At 40.7% G+C, this 23,485-nt stretch overlaps 1 protein-coding gene and 1 long non-coding RNA gene across 2 annotated transcripts in view; one reads left to right on the top strand and one right to left on the bottom strand.

The window, feature by feature from the left end:
• Positions 1-3,867: 3,867 nt before the first annotated feature.
• IFI16 (interferon gamma inducible protein 16) overlaps positions 3,868-23,485 on the top strand; it is a 58,111-nt gene continuing 38,493 nt past the window's right edge. Inside the window, 5 exon segments of the mRNA XM_029933429.1 lie at positions 3,868-4,009; positions 7,541-7,972; positions 9,332-9,520; positions 11,589-11,719; positions 16,791-16,924. Coding sequence (XP_029789289.1) covers positions 7,550-7,972; positions 9,332-9,520; positions 11,589-11,719; positions 16,791-16,924 — 877 coding nt within the window. The 5' untranslated portion in view covers positions 3,868-4,009; positions 7,541-7,549.
• LOC115288495 lies at positions 16,347-17,310 on the bottom strand. Its single transcript, XR_003907034.1, has 2 exons — positions 17,174-17,310; positions 16,347-16,999 (listed from the first exon to the last, which is right to left on the bottom strand). It is a non-coding gene; the product is annotated as an uncharacterized LOC115288495 (long non-coding RNA).

Below are 23,485 nucleotides of genomic sequence, written 5' to 3'. Positions count from 1 at the left end.
AAAAAAATTATTTGACCCTATATATGGTGGGCTTATTTCCATACTATTATAGGCCACTGGCCTATTTCCTGTCTGTCTTTATGCCAGTAAATACTGTTTCAATAAAAATCAGAAATGGGAGACCTCTAAATCTGCCCTTTCTTCTCAAGATTGTCTTGACTATTTGAAATCCTTTGAGATTCCATATAAAATTTATCATGAATTTTTCTATATCTGCAAAGAAATGCCTTGGGATTTTGATTGGGATTGCACTGAATCTGTAGATCACTTGGGTTTAGTAGTGATACCTTAATGTATTAGGTCTTCATACCCATGAAGACAGGATGACTATCTGTGTATTTGTGTCTTCCTTCCTTCATTCCTTTCAGCCAGTCTTTGTAGTTTTCAGTGTACAAGTTCTTCACCTTCTTGGTTAAGTTCATTCCTAAGTATTTGATATATTTGAAGTCATTGTAAGTCTTAGTTTGAGATCAAGCTTCACATCAGGCTCTGCACTGACAGTCTGAAGCCCACTTGAGGTTCTCCCGCTATCTCTGTCTCCCTCTGTCTGCCCCTTCCCTCACTAGTATGTTTTCTCTCTCGCTCTCAAAATAAATACAGAATTTTTTTTTTAATGCAAGAGATAACCAATTCTGGCAAAGATGGGGAAAAGAAGAGAACCCTCATGCACCGTTGGCAGGAATGTAAACAAGTGACTTACTTTGGAAAACAGATTGGAAGTTCCTCAAGCAATTAAAAATTAGAACTACTATATGGTCCAGCAATCCCACTTCTGCGTATACATCCAAAGTATCAATGAGACATCAAAGAGATATACTTGCACCTCCATGTGAATGCAAACCCATTCACAGTACCTAAGATAAGAAACAACTGAAGTGTCCATCAATGGGTGCATGAATGAAGAAAATGTGGTGTAAATACATAATAGAATTTTAATCAACCACGAGAAAGAAGGAAATCTTGCTCTTTGCAAGTAGGGCTGAGCCCAAGGCAGATTGCTAAAGTAGAGAGAGAAGCTCACTGCCATTGCTATCCAGCTTAACACCGTAAGACTGAATCCTAGGAAGAAGGCCCTAATGCCAGAGAAGGGACTGTTATAAAATACACACTAACAAAGCCCAAAACTAATCCCTGACTTGACTCAGAGTTTGAGTTCTGCCAAATCAGTAGGACAAGGGAAACATCGGGGATTTACACAAATTCATCTCAATAAAGCTTCAGCCAAGCTCTGACATGATACATAGAAAGCTGGTTAGAGATAAGAAGAGAAGCTTGGGAGAGATCTTGGCAAATGTTTCAGAAAGTCATAACAATGCTAGAAATGCATTTAATTAAAGCTTCAAATTACAAAGCAAAACCTAACAGCACTAATATGGTACAAGATAAATCAACAATGTAATATGTGATAGAAGAAGAATAAAAACATCGAAAAGATACTGCAAAATGTAGCCCCAAATTCAACGAGTATGATCTAATTTTCATTTAAAGGATGCCATAAAAACAACTGAATCCTCCATAATCTCTTCACCTGCACATGGAATGCTCAACAAAGCAAGTATAAGCAGGGACTTAAGTTAGTCTCTCTGAAATTCACATCTGAAATCTTAGGGTGTATTTAATGACCATGACCATTAAAATTTAACAATACGTTATCTAGAAAAGGTACAACTTTCTTGAAATTACTTAACAAATCTTAAAATAAGTCATTTCTTAATACATGCCAAAGATTATGAGGGACAATAGGATCGGACTCCATAACACCTAAGGAATAAAGCAAAAGTAGTCCTGACCGGAAAAAAAAATTTTACTTTAAGTGTTTTAATTTAAAAGAAGGGAATATTAATATGATTCATATAAATCTTTGTCTTCTAGCACTAGGAAAAAATGGAGCAAAGCAAACAATAAATGGTACATAGAAATAACAGAGCTATAAGAAGAGATCAATTCACGAATTGACTTTGTATATTGTAAAATGCAGACAGACAAAACGAGAGTAAACAGCAAACAGTAAAATAGACCAAATAAATGTGGAATTTTTATACTGCCAAGGGTAGGTTCTTAGAGAATATAAGTTCAGCTGACTGATCACTTGGTAAATGGGTGAATCAAGTTGGCCAGCTCAGGCTCACACAGTAATAGGGTTTTTTCTGGCCCGGAAGAGTAGGAGTAGGCAGTTCTGATTGGACTACACCAGCACATCCTAGCCTTCCATATTCTCCTCTGAGACACAGCGCTTACCCTGTATCTTTAACCTGAGATTGAACATGGAATTTTAAGGACCTTCCTGTGATTTCTTAGTGCAGGTGCTCTTCCATCTGCTCGAGCTCCATTCCATAGGAACCGTCTCCTAACAGTGAGACCTACGTAGGACATCAACCTCCTGGTGACTCATGACTGAGGATTTTCAGTCCTCTTCTAAAATAGTACTTGAGACCAGGGCTAGAGATGACAGCAGGTCCACAAGGGTTTTCCATCCTCTCCCCCCATCCCCACATTAAGTGTTCTCTCCTTTCCCAGGTGGCTCTTCTCATTTCAACAGTGAAGCCTTGCAAATTCGGGAACACTGATCTTTTTGTGGTCGGGGGCCAGATGAATCACTTTTGAATCTATCTCTATAATGGCCCAAGTCACTGATGTTTGACCACTGATTAAAAGTCAGGGGAAAGGCACATTTGTTTTTGGTTTCTTTGGTTCATCTTCTACAATCCTACATGCACAATTGGATGTCAGAGCATTATTCTCATTCCCCATTGTGTGGGCCAGGAGCGTGCATTCTCTGCTGGAGAAACGTCAGAGGGCATCGCTCCACATCAGGTAGTTTCCAGTACAAAGAGAAGAAAGCCTCCGGAATCGTGGATATTCCTGTCCTCTGCCTCCTGGTCCCTGGTTGGAGACCCTCTGATCTCCCTAAAGTTCCTCCACTCTTTATGTGAAGAGAATTCAATGCATTCACATAAGCAGCACTTAAGTCTGGAATAAAGAATTGTGACAATCCACGGGTGCCCTGGGGACTCCTGCCGGACCCCCTTCATTCTCACTGCCTCGCTCCTTGACTGCAGATGTTTTTCAGACACAGACTTCAACTCTGTTCTCCACTAACCTGGTTCCAGTTGCCTCAAGCAATTTTCTCCTCCCTTCCTGTGCCCTGTTTTTGGGACTCCTTTACATTTCACTGACTCTGCCTTCCTGAAAGTCAGATGGTATGTATTCACCATACAAGATATTGTCTGATTCCGTTTAGTTCACCTCTCAGAGTTACAATTCTCCAAATTGTACCCACTGTCCTATAGGGACCACAACATTGCAGATAATGTTTTTATTAGGCCCTCCACTCTTCTAGAAGCTTCCTGATCTGTCAGGATTTGATTCATTGCAGCAAAGATCTAAACCCATTAGTCACTTAGGTTTATTTGGAAATCATTTCCCTAAGATCTCCTCCCACCTCGGGGGCTGTGTCAGCAGGGAAGGAGGAAGTTGTGGGTGGGTGACTCGCTTATCCTCTTTGATATTTGAGCCTCATTTAAGGGGTTCCAGTGTCTACTGGCAACACTGAAGTCCACTGGATAAGAAAGTTCTATGTTGAAACTCCTCTCAGGCATTCTTAAAAAATAAAATAAAATTAAAAAGTGATAATTTAGCTCTAATGTTTCATGGTCACTGAAATGTTCATAAACATTACTCTTAAGAAAGCTTCTCTGACTCATCATTTCTCACTAAGAAAAGACAAAGCTAAAGACATGGAATGGAGGAGTGTCCGGAAAAGTTTCCTAATAAGGACAACACAGGGCGGGCTCCCAACGTGAGCTATCCAACGACACTCACCAATGGCAATCCTCCACGTAATCTGGGATGTAATTCAGTCTGTAAAAGCATTTCAGATGACTGAATTCTGCCCTTTAGTTTGTGAGGGCTTTGCTGTTACATCTTCCTACTCAAACCAAACCTACATTGATCGCTATATTTCAGAAGGAAGTTTCAACAGCTGGACGACTGCGGAGAATTCTGTGAGGTGAGTCTGGTCTGTGAATGAGGACTTATATGGAGGAGATCCGGTCAGCTGGTTGAAACCACAAGGTCCAGGGGAAGGGTGAATGTCTGAGTCTTTTGTGTAGCAGGCTGGGGAGCGGGGCTGCCAGCAGCTGTATTGTGAAAACTGAAAACCATAGTGGCTCCTTCTAATCCTTCTCTGACATGGGAAGAGGGCAGACATCTTCCATCCCATCTAACTGAGGCCTGAAGGAAAGGAAATGCATGCTGTCGATTCTAAAATTCATTCTGTGGGTATTTATAACAGGAGTCACTCTTCAGGAGACAGCCTTGGCTTTCTTGCCTGGAAGTTTGGTGGCTGCAGTATGAGCTGGGGTAGGAGACAGGACACAGGGTCGGGGTGGGAAAACAGTAGTATGCAATGATATTGAAGAGAAAACATGCATGGACATGGTTCACGAAACATGGGAACACACACACATGCACACGCAGAGTAGAGCATCTCCAGTTCACAGGGGCACTCACGGGGCACCAGGCACCTTAGCATTTTCCTACTTGTCCTAGCTCCCGGCCATTCTGGGGGCAGGGCTGCATTCCAGGTCCCCCAGGACCTCCTCAAAGGCTTCAGGCAAATGGGGTGTTGCAGTCTGCAGAAAAGACATGGTTGGAGACAAATCTGGAGTCAAGTTTTGGAATGCTTGAGTCTCTCTGTAGAGCTTGGTACTCAAACATTTCATGTGCTTCAGAGAGAAATGCTACATTTCACATATTGGTTTCAGAAATTTCTAAATGTTACATCAAGCTTTTAATTGGGCTGAATGCTGATGGTCAACGTCTCTAAGTGGTTTTTTTTCTTGCTTTTTTTTTTTCAATAGTTCACATGTGGGAACATCAATCTATAATCATGATTTTGTCCATTTCCCTATGGTTCTCTCAGTTGTTAACATATGTATGAATATACAGTGAGAGAGAGGGAAATATGTTTATTCATAATCTGTTTGTAATAATGAAGATAATATAAACTAATAATAAATACTATATACCTATAACTATTAGGCAAATATATAATTAAACTATTGCATCTTTCTGGAATTTACAGCTTTTATCATTGGGCCATGAAGCCCCAGTTCAGATTCAAGTCTTTGTCTTTTTTTTTTTTTATGTTTATTTATTTTTGAGAGAGAGACACACACACCGTGTAAGCAGGGGGAGGGGCAGAGAGAGAGAGAGAGAGACACACAGAATCGGAAGCAGGCTCAGAGCCTGACATGAGCCTCAAACCCATGAACTGTGAGATCATGACCTGAGGTGAAGTTGGATGCTTAACCGACTGAGCCACCCAGGCGGCACTTAAGTCTTTGTCTTATAAGGTCTATCTACAGCTACTTGACACAGATTCTTAGATTTATGTTTGCATGTACAACAATTTGTTAAAACTTTGTTACCTTTCGTCAACAACTAAGACAGATGTTTTTAATTCACTTTTGAAATTCTGTTTTTTAATGGGTTTATCACTTTATGTATACTAGGTGAAATACTTCGTTTTGATTAATTCATAACACTTCTCTGCAGTGCTTATACTGTGCTGTCTTCTTCTTCACCAATAGTTTTATTGTTGTTTTTTTAATGCTTATTTATTTTTGAGAGACAGGGAGAGAGAGACACAGAATGTGAGCAGGGAAGGAGCAGAGAAAGAGGGAGACACAGAATCCAAAGTAAGCTCCAGACTTCGAGCTGTCAGCACAGAGCCCGACGCGGGGGCTAGAACTCATGAACCGTGAGATCATGACCTGAGTCAAAGTTGGATGCTCAACTGACTGAGCCCCCCAAGCGCTCCTCAGCAATAGTTTTAAATTAATGCCTCTGACCCTCTTTACCAGCAAGCAGCTCAGTGAACAGACACCATCTCTCTTTCCTCTATTCACTTCACTATGTTGATCTACTTTCTGTTTTTTCTCTTCAGTTGGGGCTTTACTGATTTTTACAACTTTAAAAGACTCAGCCAAGGTTTTGTTCTCTTTTCCTTTGTAGTCCGTAGCATGTTTCTTTGAACCTCCTTTAATTTCTTGGGGAATACTATTTCCAAAAGAGTGGTTATAGGTGTCTTCATGTTGCATATCTTCTGATTGTGTGTCATGTTGGTCAATCAGAGATTCATCTATAGGTCATCACATTAAAAAAATATTTTTAGTGTTTATTTATTTTTGAGACAGAGAGAGAACATGGGTGGGGGAGGGGCAGAGAGAGACACGCAGAATCTGAAACAGGCTCTAGGCTCCAAGCTGCTGGCATGGAGCCTGACCAGGGGCTTGAACTCACAAACCCTGAGATCACGACCTGAGCTGAAGATGGACGCTTAACTAGCTGAGCCACCCAGGTGCCCCTAGGTCATAACATTTAAATGCCATTTGCTACAAAATTCTTGATTCAAAATGATCTTTTCTTCAATATCTGTTGACAACCTCACTGTCAGAATGTTGGTTCTCATATATTTTGGAATTCAGAATTTGAGTGACCTAGGAAAGGTTAGTGAATGCACACACTATCATGTATTATATTGATGATCTATTAAGATCTGAGCCCTGTTTCTCAGCTCACATGCAGTCATATTTATGGAGCAAGACATATGAGCACTTGCACTAATGTGGATTTAAAAAAATATGTACATAGGCTCCTGAGACCTCACATCAGATATTTTCCTAATAAGTTTTGTCATCTAACACACACACACACACACACACACACACACACACACACACACACACACCTTTTGGATTCACGTTTTGGGGAGATTTCAAAACCATGGATATGGAATTTGGGTGGAATGCTATACAAAGGTACTGCAGTGCAGTTTTTGCTATTGAGAATCTAATTCTGAAGCTCTGTAAGTGATCTGTACTTTTTCTCTGGAAATCAAACTTTCCTGGCTGTTTTAGATATTTTTGGATGTCTCAACATTATGTCCTGCCTGACATGTGTTTTTCTTTTACTCTCCTTTTTGGCACTCTATTGCCCTATCCCTTTGAAGATGTTTGTATTATTTTAATTCCAAGGAGTTTATCACACTATTTCTTCAAATATTTTCTCCTTTTCATTTTAAATTTCAGTTTTTTGATCACTGACAGCAGGTGCACATTGGCAGTCTGAGCTATGCCCAGACAAGTCTGACTTTTATTATCCATTTGCTATTTCTGAAGCTGCTCTGTTGAAGAAATATTAGAGTCTATCCCTTATTAGCTCAAGGTAATGCTCTTGTCATCCACAGTTCTATGCATGTCTCTGGTTCAGGATCATGCTTAAATTCAGAAAGTTTCTTCTGTTGAACAGAGGGTGTTTGGACTCTCACCCAACTTATACTTTTACTACCTAAGCATTCAGTTCATTAGCTTTTCCTTTCTGTTAAGTGACTCCTTTCTAGCCTGGCCCCAGCCTCAAGTATCTTTGAAGGTTGTGGTGGCCCCCATGTTATAACTGAGGTGTCACTCATGAGTAAACAACCTGGTATTCCTTGCTCAAACTTCTACATTTGTTCTCCTATTTCTGTCTGATGCAGAACCCGACTATGCAAGCCCAACGTCAAGTGGCTCCTAGAAGACCTGCCCTTCAAAAGAACCCCATGACAGTGGTGGTACTGAAGGCAACAAACTCAATTGAATATGAATTCTCAGGACAGAGGAAAACAAAAGTGTTTCTTGCTACAGTGGCCACTTCCAATCAAGTGTTCCAAGTGAAGGTTTTAAACAGCAAGCTGAAAAAGGAATTCAAACAAAAGAATGTCATTACCATGTCACGATACATTCAATACAAAAATGTCCTGGAGGTAGATGAAAAGTCAGATGTGCAAAAAGCTCCTGAAGGCCAGATGATTGAGATCCCAGAAAGCATCTGGATAAGGGCAAAAACACCTCCTAAGATTAGAGATCTTTTCCAGGAAGATTCAGATAATCTTCCAACAATCGTGTCTGGATGGTTTCCCTTAAAAAAGGTAGTCTCTTAACATTAGTTGTCATTTTCTGCACCTACACCTGAAATGAACTGTTTTCACTTGCAGGCTCTGTATACTGACTGAGGGGTAAGCCCAATTCCCAGTCCTGTGTCTTGACCACAGGTGGTCAGGAGTGCCACAGAACAGGAAATGGGACCAGTGACCTGTTAGTCTTGTACTCAAAATGCCTTCATGCAAGTTCTTTGAGAAAGTGTCACTAGAAATCTTGTCATGTCACCAGTAATGATTACTTTCAGCCTCCGTGAGCAGGGTATGACTCAGTATACACATGCTTATATCTAAGCTCCTCCAAGACTGCATGGATCTTCTTTTTAATCTTTCAATAGTATGTTACCCTCACAAAGATTTATTCTGGTTGGGACATATATTCAGAGTAATAAATATATTGGCTTATGTCCTCCTGAATATGAATACCTTTAACATGTAGGCAAATGATAGACATGCGAGGCTGTTTCCTCTAACCTACTTATTTAACACATTATTTAAACTGTCTATTGAAGACTAAGGTTTCACATTACATGATATGTGAAGACAAACCAGTGTAATTTCAATATCCTTCCAAAAGGGGATGGGTGCATTAGAGAATTTTACTGATATGTCATGTCCAAATTCAGGTTATTAGTTAATATGATGCATTCAGTTCTTCCCAGAATTCACAAACTTTCATGAACTTACCTGGTATCTTGTAGGATTGACTGCTTCATAATTGTATACATCTGTCTTCTGGGAGAGTCCCTTAAGTTACTCATATTATTTTCCTCCTCTGTCTTTAAGAGAAATGCATTTATAGAATGGATGAGTTACAACTTAAGATTAAGTGGGACTCTTTAGTTTTTGAAGTGCAAGATCCAGGTCAATGGAGATAAAGCTTGGAGAAGAATGAGTAAATGTAGAAGATTGGGAAAAAAATTAGTAGTGAGTTACTAGAACCTTACTTGTTTTGTTGATTCTTTATAATCTACTGAATGAAGAGTTGTAGTCACGTCCATTCCTTCCTGCAAAAGGACAGAAGGTAAAGGAGTCCATCAAAGCCCTTGGATTCCTGATTCCAGTGTTTGAAGGAATCAAAGCTTCCCTTGTGGCGAAGCAGTAGGAAATAGGAAGAAAACTCATTGCTCTAGAATTGCCAGATAGAAAAGACTTAGAACAAGAAAGAGGGAAACTATAAAAGCAGGATCATAAACAGAAAGTTCCTGGAGAAGACCTTGCCAAAGCTATATGTATATCTGTTCTTATAATTGCTTTTTTATGTCTTATGTTTACTGGGTCCCTGGGGTCTTCCTCCAAATAGGAACACTGTGATGTTTTCAGAAATGGGATGTTCAATTTCTGTTACAGAAAAATGATAGAAGGAAGACGACAGTCTATGTAATACAAGACAATACAGGAACCATAGACGTCGTGGGGAGTGGACTATGCTATGGCATCAACTGTGAGGAAGGAGACATGCTTCGACTCTTCTGCTTTTATCTGAAAAAAATCAAGGGGGAGCTGAAACTGATGAGTGGAAAGTGCAGCTACATTGAGGTGAGACCTTGGTAGAAGAACATTAGTTTGCCAAAGAGGCAAATCATTTCATCTAGGTTTTGAGAGCACCAGATTCCAGCGTTCTTACACATGGAGTGCAGCGGGTGGCAGGAGAACAGAACGATGCCTTGCATTCATTTTTTTAAGTGGAGGAGTTTTAAAAGGCTGTGAGGAAATGACATTCACATAGATTTCAAAAGGATATAATACTTATGTGAAACAAGGAAATATTTGAGGAACTTAAGAAGGCAGGAAAGAAAGTAATTTTCTCATAATGGTTGAGAGCAAGGCTTTGAAGAGGACGGTCATGATTTGAATCCTGGCTTTAGCACTCACGACCTGCCTGATGTCAGGGATCAGTCCTGACTGGTCCTCTGAAATGGTCAAAGTCTCTACCTCAAAGGGTGGATGCAAGCCCGTGCCTGGTTAAGTGAGCACATGCATACATATTATCTAACTGCCTGGCAGGAAAAGGAGATCAATCTGCAGTGGGCACTATTTTTCTTACCAAAGAGGACATCAGAAAGAGTTCTAGGCAGAGAAAATGATTCCTGCATTTCCTCAAAAGTGTGAGGGACAACACGACTTCTATACAAGTGAAATGCAGTAGGGGCTGACACAGGTGCAAGAGGAGGCCAGAGAATTACACACAGGAATCAGTCAGGTCAGTAGCATAGCCTTGTTTCAGAAATAAATGGAAAAATACCTGTAAAAATAAGTAACAACTTGAAACATTGTCGATGGAGCCTAAGAATGCTTGATCTCTGAGACTGCAGCAGAACGTATTGTGATAACTATCTGGAGCAATGCCCGAGGGAGAGAGGCGAGGTTCACGGACAAGGATATCAGAGCAGAAGCAGCAGCATTAGAGAGTTAGAGATCTTCCTTAAAGCCATGGGGGTGAACGGTGTTGCCCAAGAGAAATCATAAGGTGATAACTGCATATTGATACTAATAAGAAAACTCTTAACTGAGCACTTCTTGTGTGCTAGGAACTGAAACAGATGCAGACACAGTCATCATCCCATTTCATTGATAGACCTACTGACTATCATTAGCAGGGAAAGGTAGGCCCTTGCTCTGACACTGCCTGTCCATGGTGGGTCCACAATTCCTAAGCCGGCCCAGGTGCTTGGGCTCCAGAGTCAGATTCGTAGGAATGCTCCCTGAGAAGCTCAGACACTTAAGGGTGAAGCTTCGAGAAGAACTGATTCCTGGGAGTGGACTAGGGTGAAATATTTCACACCTGAGAAGGCAAACAAGTGAGCATAGGGGTCAAAGGGAAAATGGAAAGTATGTCTAATAAGCATCACAAAGAAGTGTAAGGAGAAAGAGGGTCAACAGAACTCACAGCAGACACAAATGACCAAAGGGGTCCCAAGATCCTGAATCTCTGACTATATCTTAGAGACAAAGACACCACACTGTAGTGCAGTGCACATCCTGGCCCACGTGACACCACACTCTTTGTCATACACATAGGAACATACATATATGCTCATAGACTCCACCTAGGAGTTCGGGAGGCACTCATCCATGGTAAACTGAGTGCAAATATTTAATGAACAGATACTGATCTATTCGTGCATACAGACACGAGCCAGCACACCTGAGCCAGATCGCAGATCCCCTAACACAAGAATCCCTGACATCTATGTCTCCTCTAGAGCAAGTGCCCAAAGAAAAACACATACCTGAGGCAGCCTCCTGTCACTTTTGTGCTCAGTGAGGACTCCCCTCAGCACTCAGCATTGGGTGCACCAGCTCTACCGTTTCTTTCCTGGTTCCTCCTCCCCACCCTTGGGAAGACTTAACTGCTGAAATATACAGGTGGGGCACCAGGAAATATTCAGGCTCCAGGAGATGAGAAGGGAGAGGATTCAAAGGAGGGTGATGCCCTGGGGGAGAGGGAAAGAGAGAATGAGGAGCCTTTGAGACAGAACAGGGGATGCTGAGGGAGCAGGAGACAGTGGCTGCAGGGGCAGGGCAGGGAGGGGGGCAGGCCACACAGGAGACCCTCCTGGAGACCCTTAGGGTCTCATTGAGTCTTTCTTATCTCTCCTCGAAGGTCAAGAAGAAGAGAAACAAACCACAACAGAGCAGTCCTACTTTAAACCTGAAAATTGAGCTGGACAAGTCCCTTCTGGATCTATCAAGTATTAAGTATACTTTTCAACTGAAGAACACTGCTGAAGAATAGTCTCAAGAGACGTTGCCCGGCACATTAGGAGCTTCTCCTATTTGTATTATAGATTTGATTGTTTCTTTTAAAATACAATTGGATTCACACAGGGTCCCTATTATGCTTACATCAAGGAAAGGGCTTTCTCTAGCAACTTGTTAACAAACATTCTTTCCTCTTGGGGTTTATGAGCTAGATAAAATAACTCCCAGCCTATGGATATATAATTTGACCTATGTTTTAGTTTTAGAGTTACTAACTTAAATAATATGTATAATATCCTGTTTTTTTTTTTTTACTAAAAACATCTTGTTATTCTCTTGGTTGTAAAATTTACTTAATACTGTAAGTGCATTACATGACTTGGTTATAACTTGTTAATTAAAAACAGAGTCATAATTATTGGCCAAAAACTAACAAGTACAGAATAAGATGGGCTTGTTACTTTCTTAACCTTGGGGACTGATGCCAAGAATAAACTGGAATTGTTCTACAAAAAAAACAAAAAAAAACAAAAAAACAAAAAACAATTGGATTGATAGGTTTTAATGCATTTACTAAAAAGATTATATTTAACTTCTAACACATTTGTAAGGCAAAAAAATAAAATAAAATAAAATTTCCTTTTTCAAAAGACATCCTTTGCCGAAGTGCCAGATGTGGTCTCCTTCCTCCAGGAGTGAGCCGCACAGGGTGGGGGCTGCAGGGGACATCCAGAGGACTGAGCCCTCAGTGGTCCCACGGCTGGCTGGGGGCTGCAGGGGATGTCCAGAGGACAGAGCCCTCAGTGGTCCCACAGTCGATATGGACATCAGTGAACCCTGTGCCTTGGGTAAAGGTTTATTTTGTTCACAAAATGGTACATTTTGTCATTTTTTCCTTCAACTATATATTCCTATACTCAGAGCTCAAATGTGTGGATTCCAGACCTGTGTTACCCATTGAGGGATAAGCCAAAAGCAAAACAGTATGAGGAAAGGCTCAGTCAGTGAATCGTCTGACTCTTGATGTCGGCTCAGGTGATGATCTCAGACCTTGTGGGATAGAATCCCTAGTTGGACTCTGTGCGACAGCGTGGAGCTTGCTTGGGATTCTCTCTCTTCTCTCTGTCTGCTCCTCCTCCATTCAAGCTCTCTCTCATAAAATAAATAGATAAGGTTTAAAAGATAAAACTATAAGTGCAAAGTGAAATCTACTCTCAAAGACAGGAAATAACACTTGACGAGACGAAATCTCTAAAATCAGTATTTGAAGCACACCTCGTGACTTCTGTTTCCGGTGATGGCAGAGTGGCCTCCCCCGTAGGCCATGCTATGACTCAGTCATGACGTGACAGTTCAGGCTTTGAACATGAGGCTTGGTACACAAGGTTTGCCCTGCCTGGTGAATGGGTCTCTCCATTGTCTCTGGTAACCTCTCTCTTCCTGGGGCAGGCCCCCTTCCTAAATTCTTTGAAGCAGATAGAAGGAAGGTAAAAAGCTTTTCCTGAGTCAGGCGGGTCTTGCCTGCCTTCAGCTCCGCATGCCAAAGTGGCACAATGGGCCACATGTCCTGCTTCAGGGATGAAATCCCTGTCCTGCTGATATGCTTGGTCTCTCAGTCTAGTTATAATTAACTGGCTACGATAAAATTGTCTCATCAAATTACAGTTTGCATGATAAACTTTTCCCAACTTTTCCCCAACATTTAAATGATCTTCTGTCAATACCATACAAGTAGATGAAAATAAAATACTTTATCTCTTTAGGTTTTGCCCTTTAAGTGTATTCTTTAAATACTTTCTTTGGCTAGTTTCTGCCGTCTTTAGTTTAAATTTTTTTTTATTAGTTTGAACTTTACCTCCAGTTAGTTAATGGTGCAGCCACTGGGGATATCTTTATTTCAATGTGTAATACTTGGGCTATGCATCCCTCTTCTCTTTCTCTGTCAATATTTTAAAATCTATATTCCTGTCATTCCCTTAAGGACAAGTAACTTGGTGAGCCCGTCTGATCCTTCTCTCTACTCCTTAGCCCACAAAGTTAATCTACTTCCTGTTTTGTTTCTCTTTAATCAGGGCTTGGTTTATTGTTGAGACATTGGCAGACCTAATTAAGGTAGCTGTTCACTCTTACTTGCCTTTTATCCTGAATCATTTCTCGGCTTTATTTATTTGTTTTCTTATTAAATACTATTTCCAAAACTGTTTTGATGGGTCTATTTGTTTTGCAAATCTTCTGGTTGTTTATTGTGCTGATTAATACCAGAGAATCACCTTTTAGGTCTTTACATTAAAATATAATTTTGGGGGTGCCTGGGTGGCTCAGTCGGTTAAGAGTTCGGCTTCAGCTCAGGTCATGATCTCGCAGTCCATAGGTTCAAGCCTCGCACAGGGCTCTGTGCTGACAGCTCAGAGCCTGGAGCCTGCTTCAGATTCTGTGTCTCCCTCTCTCTCCAACCTTCCCTGCTCACGCTGTCTCTCTCTTTCTCTCAAAAATAAATAAAACATAAAAAAATTTAATGTTAAAAATATAATATAATATAATTTTGGCTAGATATAAAACTCTAGTTTCAAAATTACTTTTCCTTTGATATAGGTCGGTGACAGTTCCCTGAAACCACTAGCCTTACATAGGGCTTGGCATTCATATTTTGAGTGCCTTAGGACGGGCTGTTTAATTCATACTCTATACATAGTTATTACATACATTGGTCCAGTAGAGTCTATGTAATGACTCACAAATCAAATGTGCTGATACTTCTGCACCAAAACATATCAAACAACTATTAAATAATCCCATTCCATAAATGTAGTGATCCTGCACAAGGGTAAAAGTAGAAGCCTAGCAAAAGAACAGTGGTATGGGCACATGGACACAGAGAATGTGCTCCAACACCAAGTTTATTAGTTTGGTAGGGCTGCCAGAGCAAAGTAACCTAGAATCTACCTCAGTGCCTGCCTCATAGGGGCTCTCAATAAATACATTTACTCAAGGAAGACATAAAATTAAGTACTAAGCGATGAATCAGCATAGCTACTGAAGGACAAATACATTCATATTGAAAACCATTAAGCAGAAAAATAATCCACTTTCCTTCAAACAATGGAAGACACAAGCTTACAAACATGACATCAGAAGGATGGAGTTCATTCTAGGAGCACCCTGGAAATGGTGGCAACCAATGCGTTCACAGTGAGACCATCCCCAATACGTTCAGATAGTTACACAAATCCCACACATCAGTAGCTTAAACAAAATGCCATCTTTCTGTCCCTGTTCCTTACACCTCCCTGAAATCCGATGGCATGTTTGATGAAATCCTGAAAGAGCTTCTCACCTCCTCTGGGTCTAAATATAACTCTTTTGCCAATGTCTCATTCATTTATCAAACATATGATTGGACACACCACCAGATTCTACGTCTTTTGCTATTTACAAAGTATATGTTGATTGGGGTGCCTGGGTGGCTCAGGGGTTAGGCATCTGACTTCGGCTCAGGTCATGATCTCACAGTCTGTGAGTTCAAGCCCCACATCAGCCTCTGTGCTGACAGCTCAGAGCCTGGAGCCTGCTTTGGATTCTGTGTCTCCATCTCTCTCTGCCCCTCTCCTGCTCATGCTCTATCTCTGTCTCTGTCAAAAATAAATAAACATTTAAAAAGTTTTTAAAAAAGTATATGTTGATTAAACCATTCCTGACCTCAGGAGGATTCTTGTCTTTTGTGGGTCCAAATTCAGAGTGATAGTGTGGGGAGACAGTCAGACACGCAGAGGTCACTACAGACATTAGTTCATTCTTTGTGCTCTGGTTCCCATGCACGCCTCCTACCTCTGCCCACTGCCACACTTCCCATTTATGCTCCACCTTCACGCTCCTTCCCACATCATGGGTTTGATATGTGCTACTTTTCTTTTGTTTGGAATCCCCTTCTCCTGTCTCTTCTTTGTCCCAGTCTTTTCCACTGCTGACCCAATCCCTTCTTTGGGTAAGTCCTTTCCTATGCTCCACCCAGAATATCTCGGATCCTCCTATTATTTCCCTTCACAGGCCTCTTTATTTTCTGTTAGGAAAGTTATCACAACTGTAATAAATCTATGGTTTTCTTTCCTATTAGAAATAAACTCAGATGATAGGTTGGTTCCCTGTTCAAGGATAGTGAGTTCATACATGTTTGCATTAAATCCTGTCCCAGCCCACGTTTTGCTTGATTTTTCTATTGGCTTTGCAGTTACCTCCATGCAGGGCACAGAAGCCTTATCTGTAGTGAGTGGGCAGGTGACTGGAGAGAAAACCAGGAGGAGTGCTCAGTCACTGTTCTACTATCTGGCTTCTAACTTGAGCCCAAGCTGCTCTCTGACCCCGGCTGCAGCCTCTACCAACCCCCGATACATACAGTTGAAGACAGGATTCTCAGGGCACCTAGGTGACTCAATCGGTCAAGCATCCAACTCTTGATTGGACCTCATGGTTCTTGAGTTCAAGTCCCACATCAGGCTCTGTACTAACAGCACAGAGCCTGCTTGGGATTCTCTCTCTCTGTCTCTCTGTCTGAGTGTCTCTTTCTCTCTCTCTTTCTCTCCCTCTTCCTAGCTCATGTCTTCTCTCTCTCTCTCTCTCATAATACATAAATCAACCTTAAAAAAAAGAAGACAGGATTCTTATATACTGTTTTCTCAATGAAAATGTTTTTATTGTTGTTTTTGTTGTTTGTTCCAAGAATCCACCTTTCTCTTAGTGGTTTTAAAAGCTTTATTGGTGGCACAGAGCAATCATCCTGTGTCTTTTTGGCACGTTGGCACAGGTAGTCATGGATGGAACCCATGTGTAGTCATTACTGGTTTACATGCCACTTTAATAGCTTTTGTGAGTACCTTAGAACAACTCCACTTTTGGTCATGCATACCAGCTTGGAAGGATCGAGGTCTCCTTGCTAAGATCACACTTGCCTAAATCCTACATGGGTGACAGACATAGCCATTCCTCATCCACAGGAACATGTCTGTTTCCTTTGAATGACTTGAGCACAGAAATCCCAGAGAGAGTGATGATGTGATCCCTTGATACATACACCTCAACACACCACACCATCTTCTTCTGTACCGTCCAGCTACTTCCAAAGGAGGCTTGAAAAATCACTGCAGAACACTCAACAATTCCAGAACACTCTCTGTATGATCCACTATGTGAACGGGAAACAATTGTCCTCATTCTTCATGGGTTCTGCCAGAGATTTCATCAATGGTACGAGTTCTTAATGCTTTTGGATTCACAACTAGATGCAGACCATCATGTTTTAATTTCTTCTGCCATGGCTCCCTTCAAACAAAGAACACAGAAGGACATGAGTGAATATAGAATAAGGGATGATTGTCTCCAAGGAATTACACTAAAGGAAACAAGAATCAGCCGCCATTTAAAAATATTACAAAACCAAAGTTTATCTTTGAGATATTTCAATTCTGTTGTTATTATGGAAACATTTTACTTAACTGATTTTGAAAAAGGCAATAGGGAAGCCACTCCTATCAATGGGATTGTGTTACTACAAATGGGAGATGTGAATAGAGAAGCTTCTCTTATAGGGGTGCCTGGGTGGCTCAGTCAGTTAAGCGTCCAACTTCGGCTCAGGTCATGATCTCACGTTCATGGGTTCGAGCCCCACATTGGGCTCTGTGCTGAATGCTTGCTCAGAGCCTGGAGCTGCTTCAGACTCGGTGTCTCCTTCTCTTTCTGCCCCTCCTCTGCTTGTGCTCTGTCTTACTCTGTCTCTAAAAAATAAATGAATGTTAAAAATTAAAAAAGAGAGAGAGAAGCTTCTTTTATAAAGTATTTCCCATGACTCTTTAGTCTGAGATTTCTGTCAACAGGGTCATCATAAACCATAAAACAACCATACATCAGAGAAGAGACGCAAACTTCTAACAGACTGTAATGTGACAGTGACAATAATGATATTTGCACTTAAAAAGGGGAGAGGAAGACTCTCAAACTTGTGTTCTTTCTTTACACATCTCATTTTTTTCTTTATTACATGCCCCCATAAGCACTCTATATGTTACTGCCATTTCACATGAGGTTCATTACACTGAGGCTCATAGAGGAGCAATGAGGCAAAGGACAGTCAGCACCCACTAAAGGGAAAGATCGTTCATTTTCCACCTGTTGGACTAGGAGAAATAGCAGGAGTCTGGTTTTCTTAATGTCTTCCCCAGAAGAATGCTGTTCCCAGAAGTTCCCACCTTGATGAAACTGTGAATTATGGATCTCAGATGTCTCCCACCTGCAGTTCAAAGCAGATGAGTGTGAATTTATCACCTTCCCCATACTTGATGTTGGTCAGTCGTCAATACACCAAGACCTCTATCATCCCTGTTTTATCTTGTATTTCATACAAAATGGTGCATTGATTCAACACCCTTTTCTGCAAAAGAAAATCAACACCCTCCTCCTCAGAATTGGATCAGGTTTCCACATCTATGAGAAATACGGGATGTGGGTGGAAACATTTGTCTCTGACAGGTTAATATGTACGAGAGATCCAGAATGAGGGGTAGCAAATAACTTAAGATGTTTTGTTTAGAGAATTCTCTTATGAGTGTGAAGTGGATTGCCACTAATCCTCATTAAGTAGATAATGTCACTTCAGTCTGTACTTCTTTCCTGTCCATTCTCTATTCACTCTTCCAAATCTACCCAAATCCTGAATCTTGATCACCTAGTTCCATTGTTCTAGGTTCCTTCTCATTCATTCTACTCATAATTCTGCACATTCACCTGTGTGCACAGCCACTTACACAGCGGGCACAGGAGACTACACAAATAGAGGGAGAGAGCTACCCTTTCATGGAGTAGCAAACAAAATTTCACATAGAAAGTAAAATGAGCATCCTCTCTAACATCTGTTGTCTACTGTGTTGCTAATTTTAGCCATTCTTACAGGTGTGAGATGATACCTCACTGTGGTTTTGATTTCTGTTTCACTGAAGATGAGTGATGTTAACCATCCTTTCATGGGTCTGTTGGCCATCTGTATGTTTTTTGGAAAAGTGTCTATTCATGGCATCTGCCTATTTCTTCACTTGATTATTTGCTTTTTGCATGTTCAGTTTGATAAGTTCTTTTTAAATTTTGGATACTAACCTTTTATTTGATATGTAATTTGAAATACCTTCTCCCATTTATTCAGTTGCCTTTTAGTTTTGTTGACTATTTCCTTCACTGTGCACAAGTTTTTATCTTGATAAGGTCCCACTATTTCATTTTTGCTTTTATTACACTTGCCTCCAGAGACGTGTCTAGTAAGTCATTACTGCAGCCAAGGTCAAAGAGGTTGCTGCCTATTTTCTCCTGTAGGATTTTCTCACCTTCCCCTCTCACATTTAGGTCGTTATCCATTTTGGATTCTATATTGTTTATTTATACCCTGATCTTTATTATTTCTCTTCTTCTGCTGGGTTTTGGGTGCTCTTGCTGCTCTCCTTCTAGTTCCTTTAAGTGCTCTGTTAGACTTTGTATTTGTGCGTCTTCTAGTTCCTTGAAATAGGCCTGGATTGCAATATACTTTCCTCCTAGGACTGTCTTTGCTGTATCTCAGAGAGTTTGGATTGCTGTATTTTCATTTTCATTTGTTTCCATATATTTTAAATTTTCTTCTCTAATTGTCTGATTGGCCCAATTGTTCTTTAGTAGGGTGGTCTTTAAATTTCATGTTTTTGGAGATTTTCCAGACTTTTTCCTGTTATTGGTTTCAAATTTCATAGCATTGGGATCTGAAAGTGTGCATGGTATGATTTCAATTCTTTTATATTTATTGAGGGCTGCTTTATGACCCAGTATGTGATCTATCTTGGAGAATGTGCCATGTGCACGAGAAGAAAGTGACTTCCATAGCCTCAGGATATAGAGTTCTAAATATATCTGTCAAATCCATCTGGTCCAATGTGTTGTTCAGGACCATTGTTTCTTTGGTGATTTTCTGTCTAGTTGTTCTATTCATTGCTGTAAGTGGAGTATTAAAATCCCCTGAAATTAGCACATTCTTATCAGTAAGATTGTTTCTATTTGTGATTAACTGTTTTATGTATTTGGATGCTTCCGAATTTGGTGCATAGATGTTTATAATTGTTAGCTCTTCCTGATGGAGAGACCTGTAATTATTATATAATGCCCCTCTTCATCTCTTGTTACTGCCTTTACATTAAAGTCAGTTTGTCTGATATAAGTATGACTACTCTGGCTTTCTTTTGACTTCCAGTCACATGATAGCTATTCCTCCAACCCCTTACTTTCAATATGAAGGTGTCTTCAGGTCTAAATGAGTTTCTTATAGATAGGAAATAGATGGATTTTGCTTTTTAATCTATTCTGCTACCCTATGTCTTTTGATTGGAGCATTCAGTCTATTTACATTCAGTGTTATTATTGAAAGATATGGGTTTAGAGTCATTGTGTTCTCTGTAGTACTCATGCCTGTAGTGGTGTCTCTGGTATCTTGCATTACTTGAAACATTTCCCTCATAAAGTCCCTTTTAGGATTTCTTGTAGGGCTGGTTTAGTGGTGATAAATTCTTTCAATTTTTGTTTATTTGGGAAAACCTTTATGTCTCCTTCTATTCTAAATGACAGGCTTGCTGGACAAAGGATTCTTGGCTGCATATTTTTGCTGTTCATCACATTGAAGATTTCCTGCCATTTCTTTCTGGCCTGCCAAGTTTCAGTAGATTGGTCTGTAACTACTCTGATGAGTTTCCCTTTGTATGTTAAGACTCTTTTATCCTTAGCTGCTTTCAGAATTCTATCTTTATCCTTATATTTTGCCAGTTTCACTATGATAAGTGTTGCAGAAGATCGGTTTAAGTTACGTCTGAAGGGAGTTCTCTGTGCCTCTTGGATTTCAATGTTTATTTCCTTCCCCAGATTGGGGAAGTTCTCAGCTATAATTTGTTTAAGTGTACCTTCAGCACCTTTGTCTTTTTCTTCTTCTTTGGGAATTGCTATGATATGGATATTGTTCCATTTGATTGTATCACTCAGTTCTCGAATTCTCCTTTCGTGCTCCTATATCAATTTATCTCTCTTTTCCTCAGCTTCCTCTTTTTCTAGAATTGTGTCCTCTAATTCACCTATTCTCCTCTCTGCCTCTTCAATCCACACTGTGGCCACCTCCATTTTATTATTCACCTATTTTCTAGCATTTTTAATTTGTCCATAAGGTCAAATTAAAGTCCATAGTCTTTGTAGCAATAACTTCTCTGATATATTCCATGCTTTTCTTAAAGCCCAGTGATTAATTTTATGACAATTATTCTAAATTCTTGCTCCATTATGTTGCTTATATCTGTTTTGAGCAATTCTGTAGCTGTGACTTCTCCTAGAATTTCATTAGAGGAGAGTTCTTTCGTTTCATCATTTTGGCTAGCTTTCTGTCTCTTATCAGTTTTAAAAACTTGCTATGCACTCTGCACCTGTGAGTATTTCTATATTAAAGGAGGTTCATTGTCTATCCAGGACCTGTCCATTCAGGAAGTGTTCTTTTTTTTTTTTTAAGATTAAGCCTCTTTTTTTTTTTAATGTTTTATTTATTTTTGATACAGAGAGAGACAGAGCATGAGAGGGGGAGGGGCAGAGAGAGAAGGAGACACAGAACGGGAAGCAGGCTCCAGGCTCTGAGCTGTCAGCACAGAGCCTGACATGGGGCTCGAACCCACAAACGTGAGATTATGACCTGAGCCAAAGTCAGAGGCTTAACCGACTGAGCCACCCAGGAGCCCCGGAAGTGTTCTTTTAATGGTGTCCCTTGGTCCCTTTTGTTAGGCCTTTGGTTATTTCATTTCCCTACTCAGTGATATTTGGGACTTTCCACCATGTGTACTTTGGCTCACTTCTTGAGGTAGCCCTGAAAAGGAAAACAGACAAACACACAGGGAAAAAAAGCATGCAAATACACAGACAAATCAAACAAACAAGCAAACCAAAAGGGAAAAAAATGAAAAGGGGGGGATGAAAACAACAAAAGACAAAGGACAGTCTAAAAGCATAAAACCAGAAATCCCAGCTACAAATAAAGAGCAGGGTGGAGGCGGTGTTGATGGAAGAGCAGATACAGAGAGAAGTAACAGGGGTGGGGAGGAAGTGAAATTGAACATTGACCAGGCAGAGAGACTAAAAGTCTTAATTTAGAGAGAGAAAGAGGAGAATATGGTAGGAAGCAAGGAGAAAAAATGAAGATGTTATCCAAAGAAACTATATAGTCTGATTATTCCAGAGAGAGAGAGAGAGAGAGAGAGAGAGAGAGAGAGGGGGAGAGGAAGGTAGCGAAGGAGGTATAGAATATGCATCAAGAGAATAAATTAAATGTGACTGTTTAAGCAAACCAATGACCAGAGTGCCCGTATAGTGGAGGGGAGAGATAAAAATGAGATAAAGGAAAATATATCTGAATAGCAAGAATTGATCTAGAGCTAATCACAGCAATGCATCAATGTTGGTCTTGCCCAAGGTTCCGGGGAAAAAAAGAAAAGAAAAAGAAAGGCACCTCTCCAGCTGGATGGGCATGGTTTGGTGTAGAAAAATCTCGCCTCCACTGCGAGTCCCAGGGCTGCTTCCTGAGGTTCTGCCTAGGTGGTTGTGGGGTGAAAATGGTGACGCCCCAGTACCTTCTCGAACTAAGCATTTGGACCCTATCTACCTGTGCCGCAGGTGTAGCCAAGGTGGGCCGAGTTGTATTTCTCAAGCCCTTCCTCATTTCCAGATCTTAGTCCACACACTTTAATGATACCACCTAAAGTATACTCCTGCAGGCTGGGTGGCTTCCTAGCCAGGGATGGAGTAGGGAGAGTAGGAGAGCAGTTTCTCTAGGTGCTGCCTGGGACTGGGGAGCATAGCCCAAGGAAAGTGCTATAACTAGAGAAAGGATCTCTCTCCAAATGCCCTGTAGTTACAAATGGGATGACATGATCCCTCTCCAACCCCAGCCTTAGATTTTTCTCTTCTCCAGAAACAGTTCTATGAACGGTTTCAGCCTCTCTGTCTCTTCCCCTCATCTCTTTGCAGTTCTCCATGGAGGGAGCTCCCTCCCCTCTGTGCCTCTGGGTCTTGGCCCATTTTTTTTAACTTTAAATTTTAAAAAATCATGTTTTTTAATTATTTATTTTTGAGAGAGCATGAGCAGGGGAGGGTCAGAGAGAGAGGGAGACACAGAATCCAAAGACAGTCTCTAGGCTCTAATCTAGCTGTCAGCACGAAGCCTGACATGGTACTCTGTGAGATCATGACCTGAGCTGAAGTTGGTTGCTTAACGGACTGAATGAATCACCCAGGTGCCCCTCGCCCATTTTTATCTTTCCCAGTTCAGAATCACGCACCTCTGAGGTTGTCTTCTTAGTGAACTCTGTCTTTTTTTCTCCCAGAGTCTTGCAGTTCAGTGTCTTGTGGCTTTAGTCCTTCTTTGTTTGAGAGATATGGACAAGTGAAAAGTATAGAGCTCCCTACTTCTCCACCATCTTCTAGGTCATTATCTATTTTGAATTATTTTTGTGAATGGTATACGAAAGTGGTCCAATTGCATTCTTCTGCATGTCACTTCCCAGTTTTTCCAGAACCATTTTGCTGAAGAGATTGTCTTTGTTTCCACTGGGTATTCTGTCCTGCTTTGTTGAAGATTAGTTGACCATACATTTGTGCATCCAATTCTGGGTTCTGTATTCTGTTCTATTGATCTATAGTTTGTTTTTGGGCCAGTACCATACTGTCTTTATGATTACAGCTTCGTAATACAGCTTAATGTCTGGAATTGTGATGTCT

The sequence above is a fragment of the Suricata suricatta genome, chromosome 3 (genome assembly GCF_006229205.1).
Source record: "Suricata suricatta isolate VVHF042 chromosome 3, meerkat_22Aug2017_6uvM2_HiC, whole genome shotgun sequence".
Lineage (NCBI taxonomy): Eukaryota > Metazoa > Chordata > Mammalia > Carnivora > Herpestidae > Suricata > Suricata suricatta.
The sequence above is the reverse complement of the archived record's forward strand: the minus strand, read 5'-3'. Positions and strand labels throughout refer to the sequence as shown.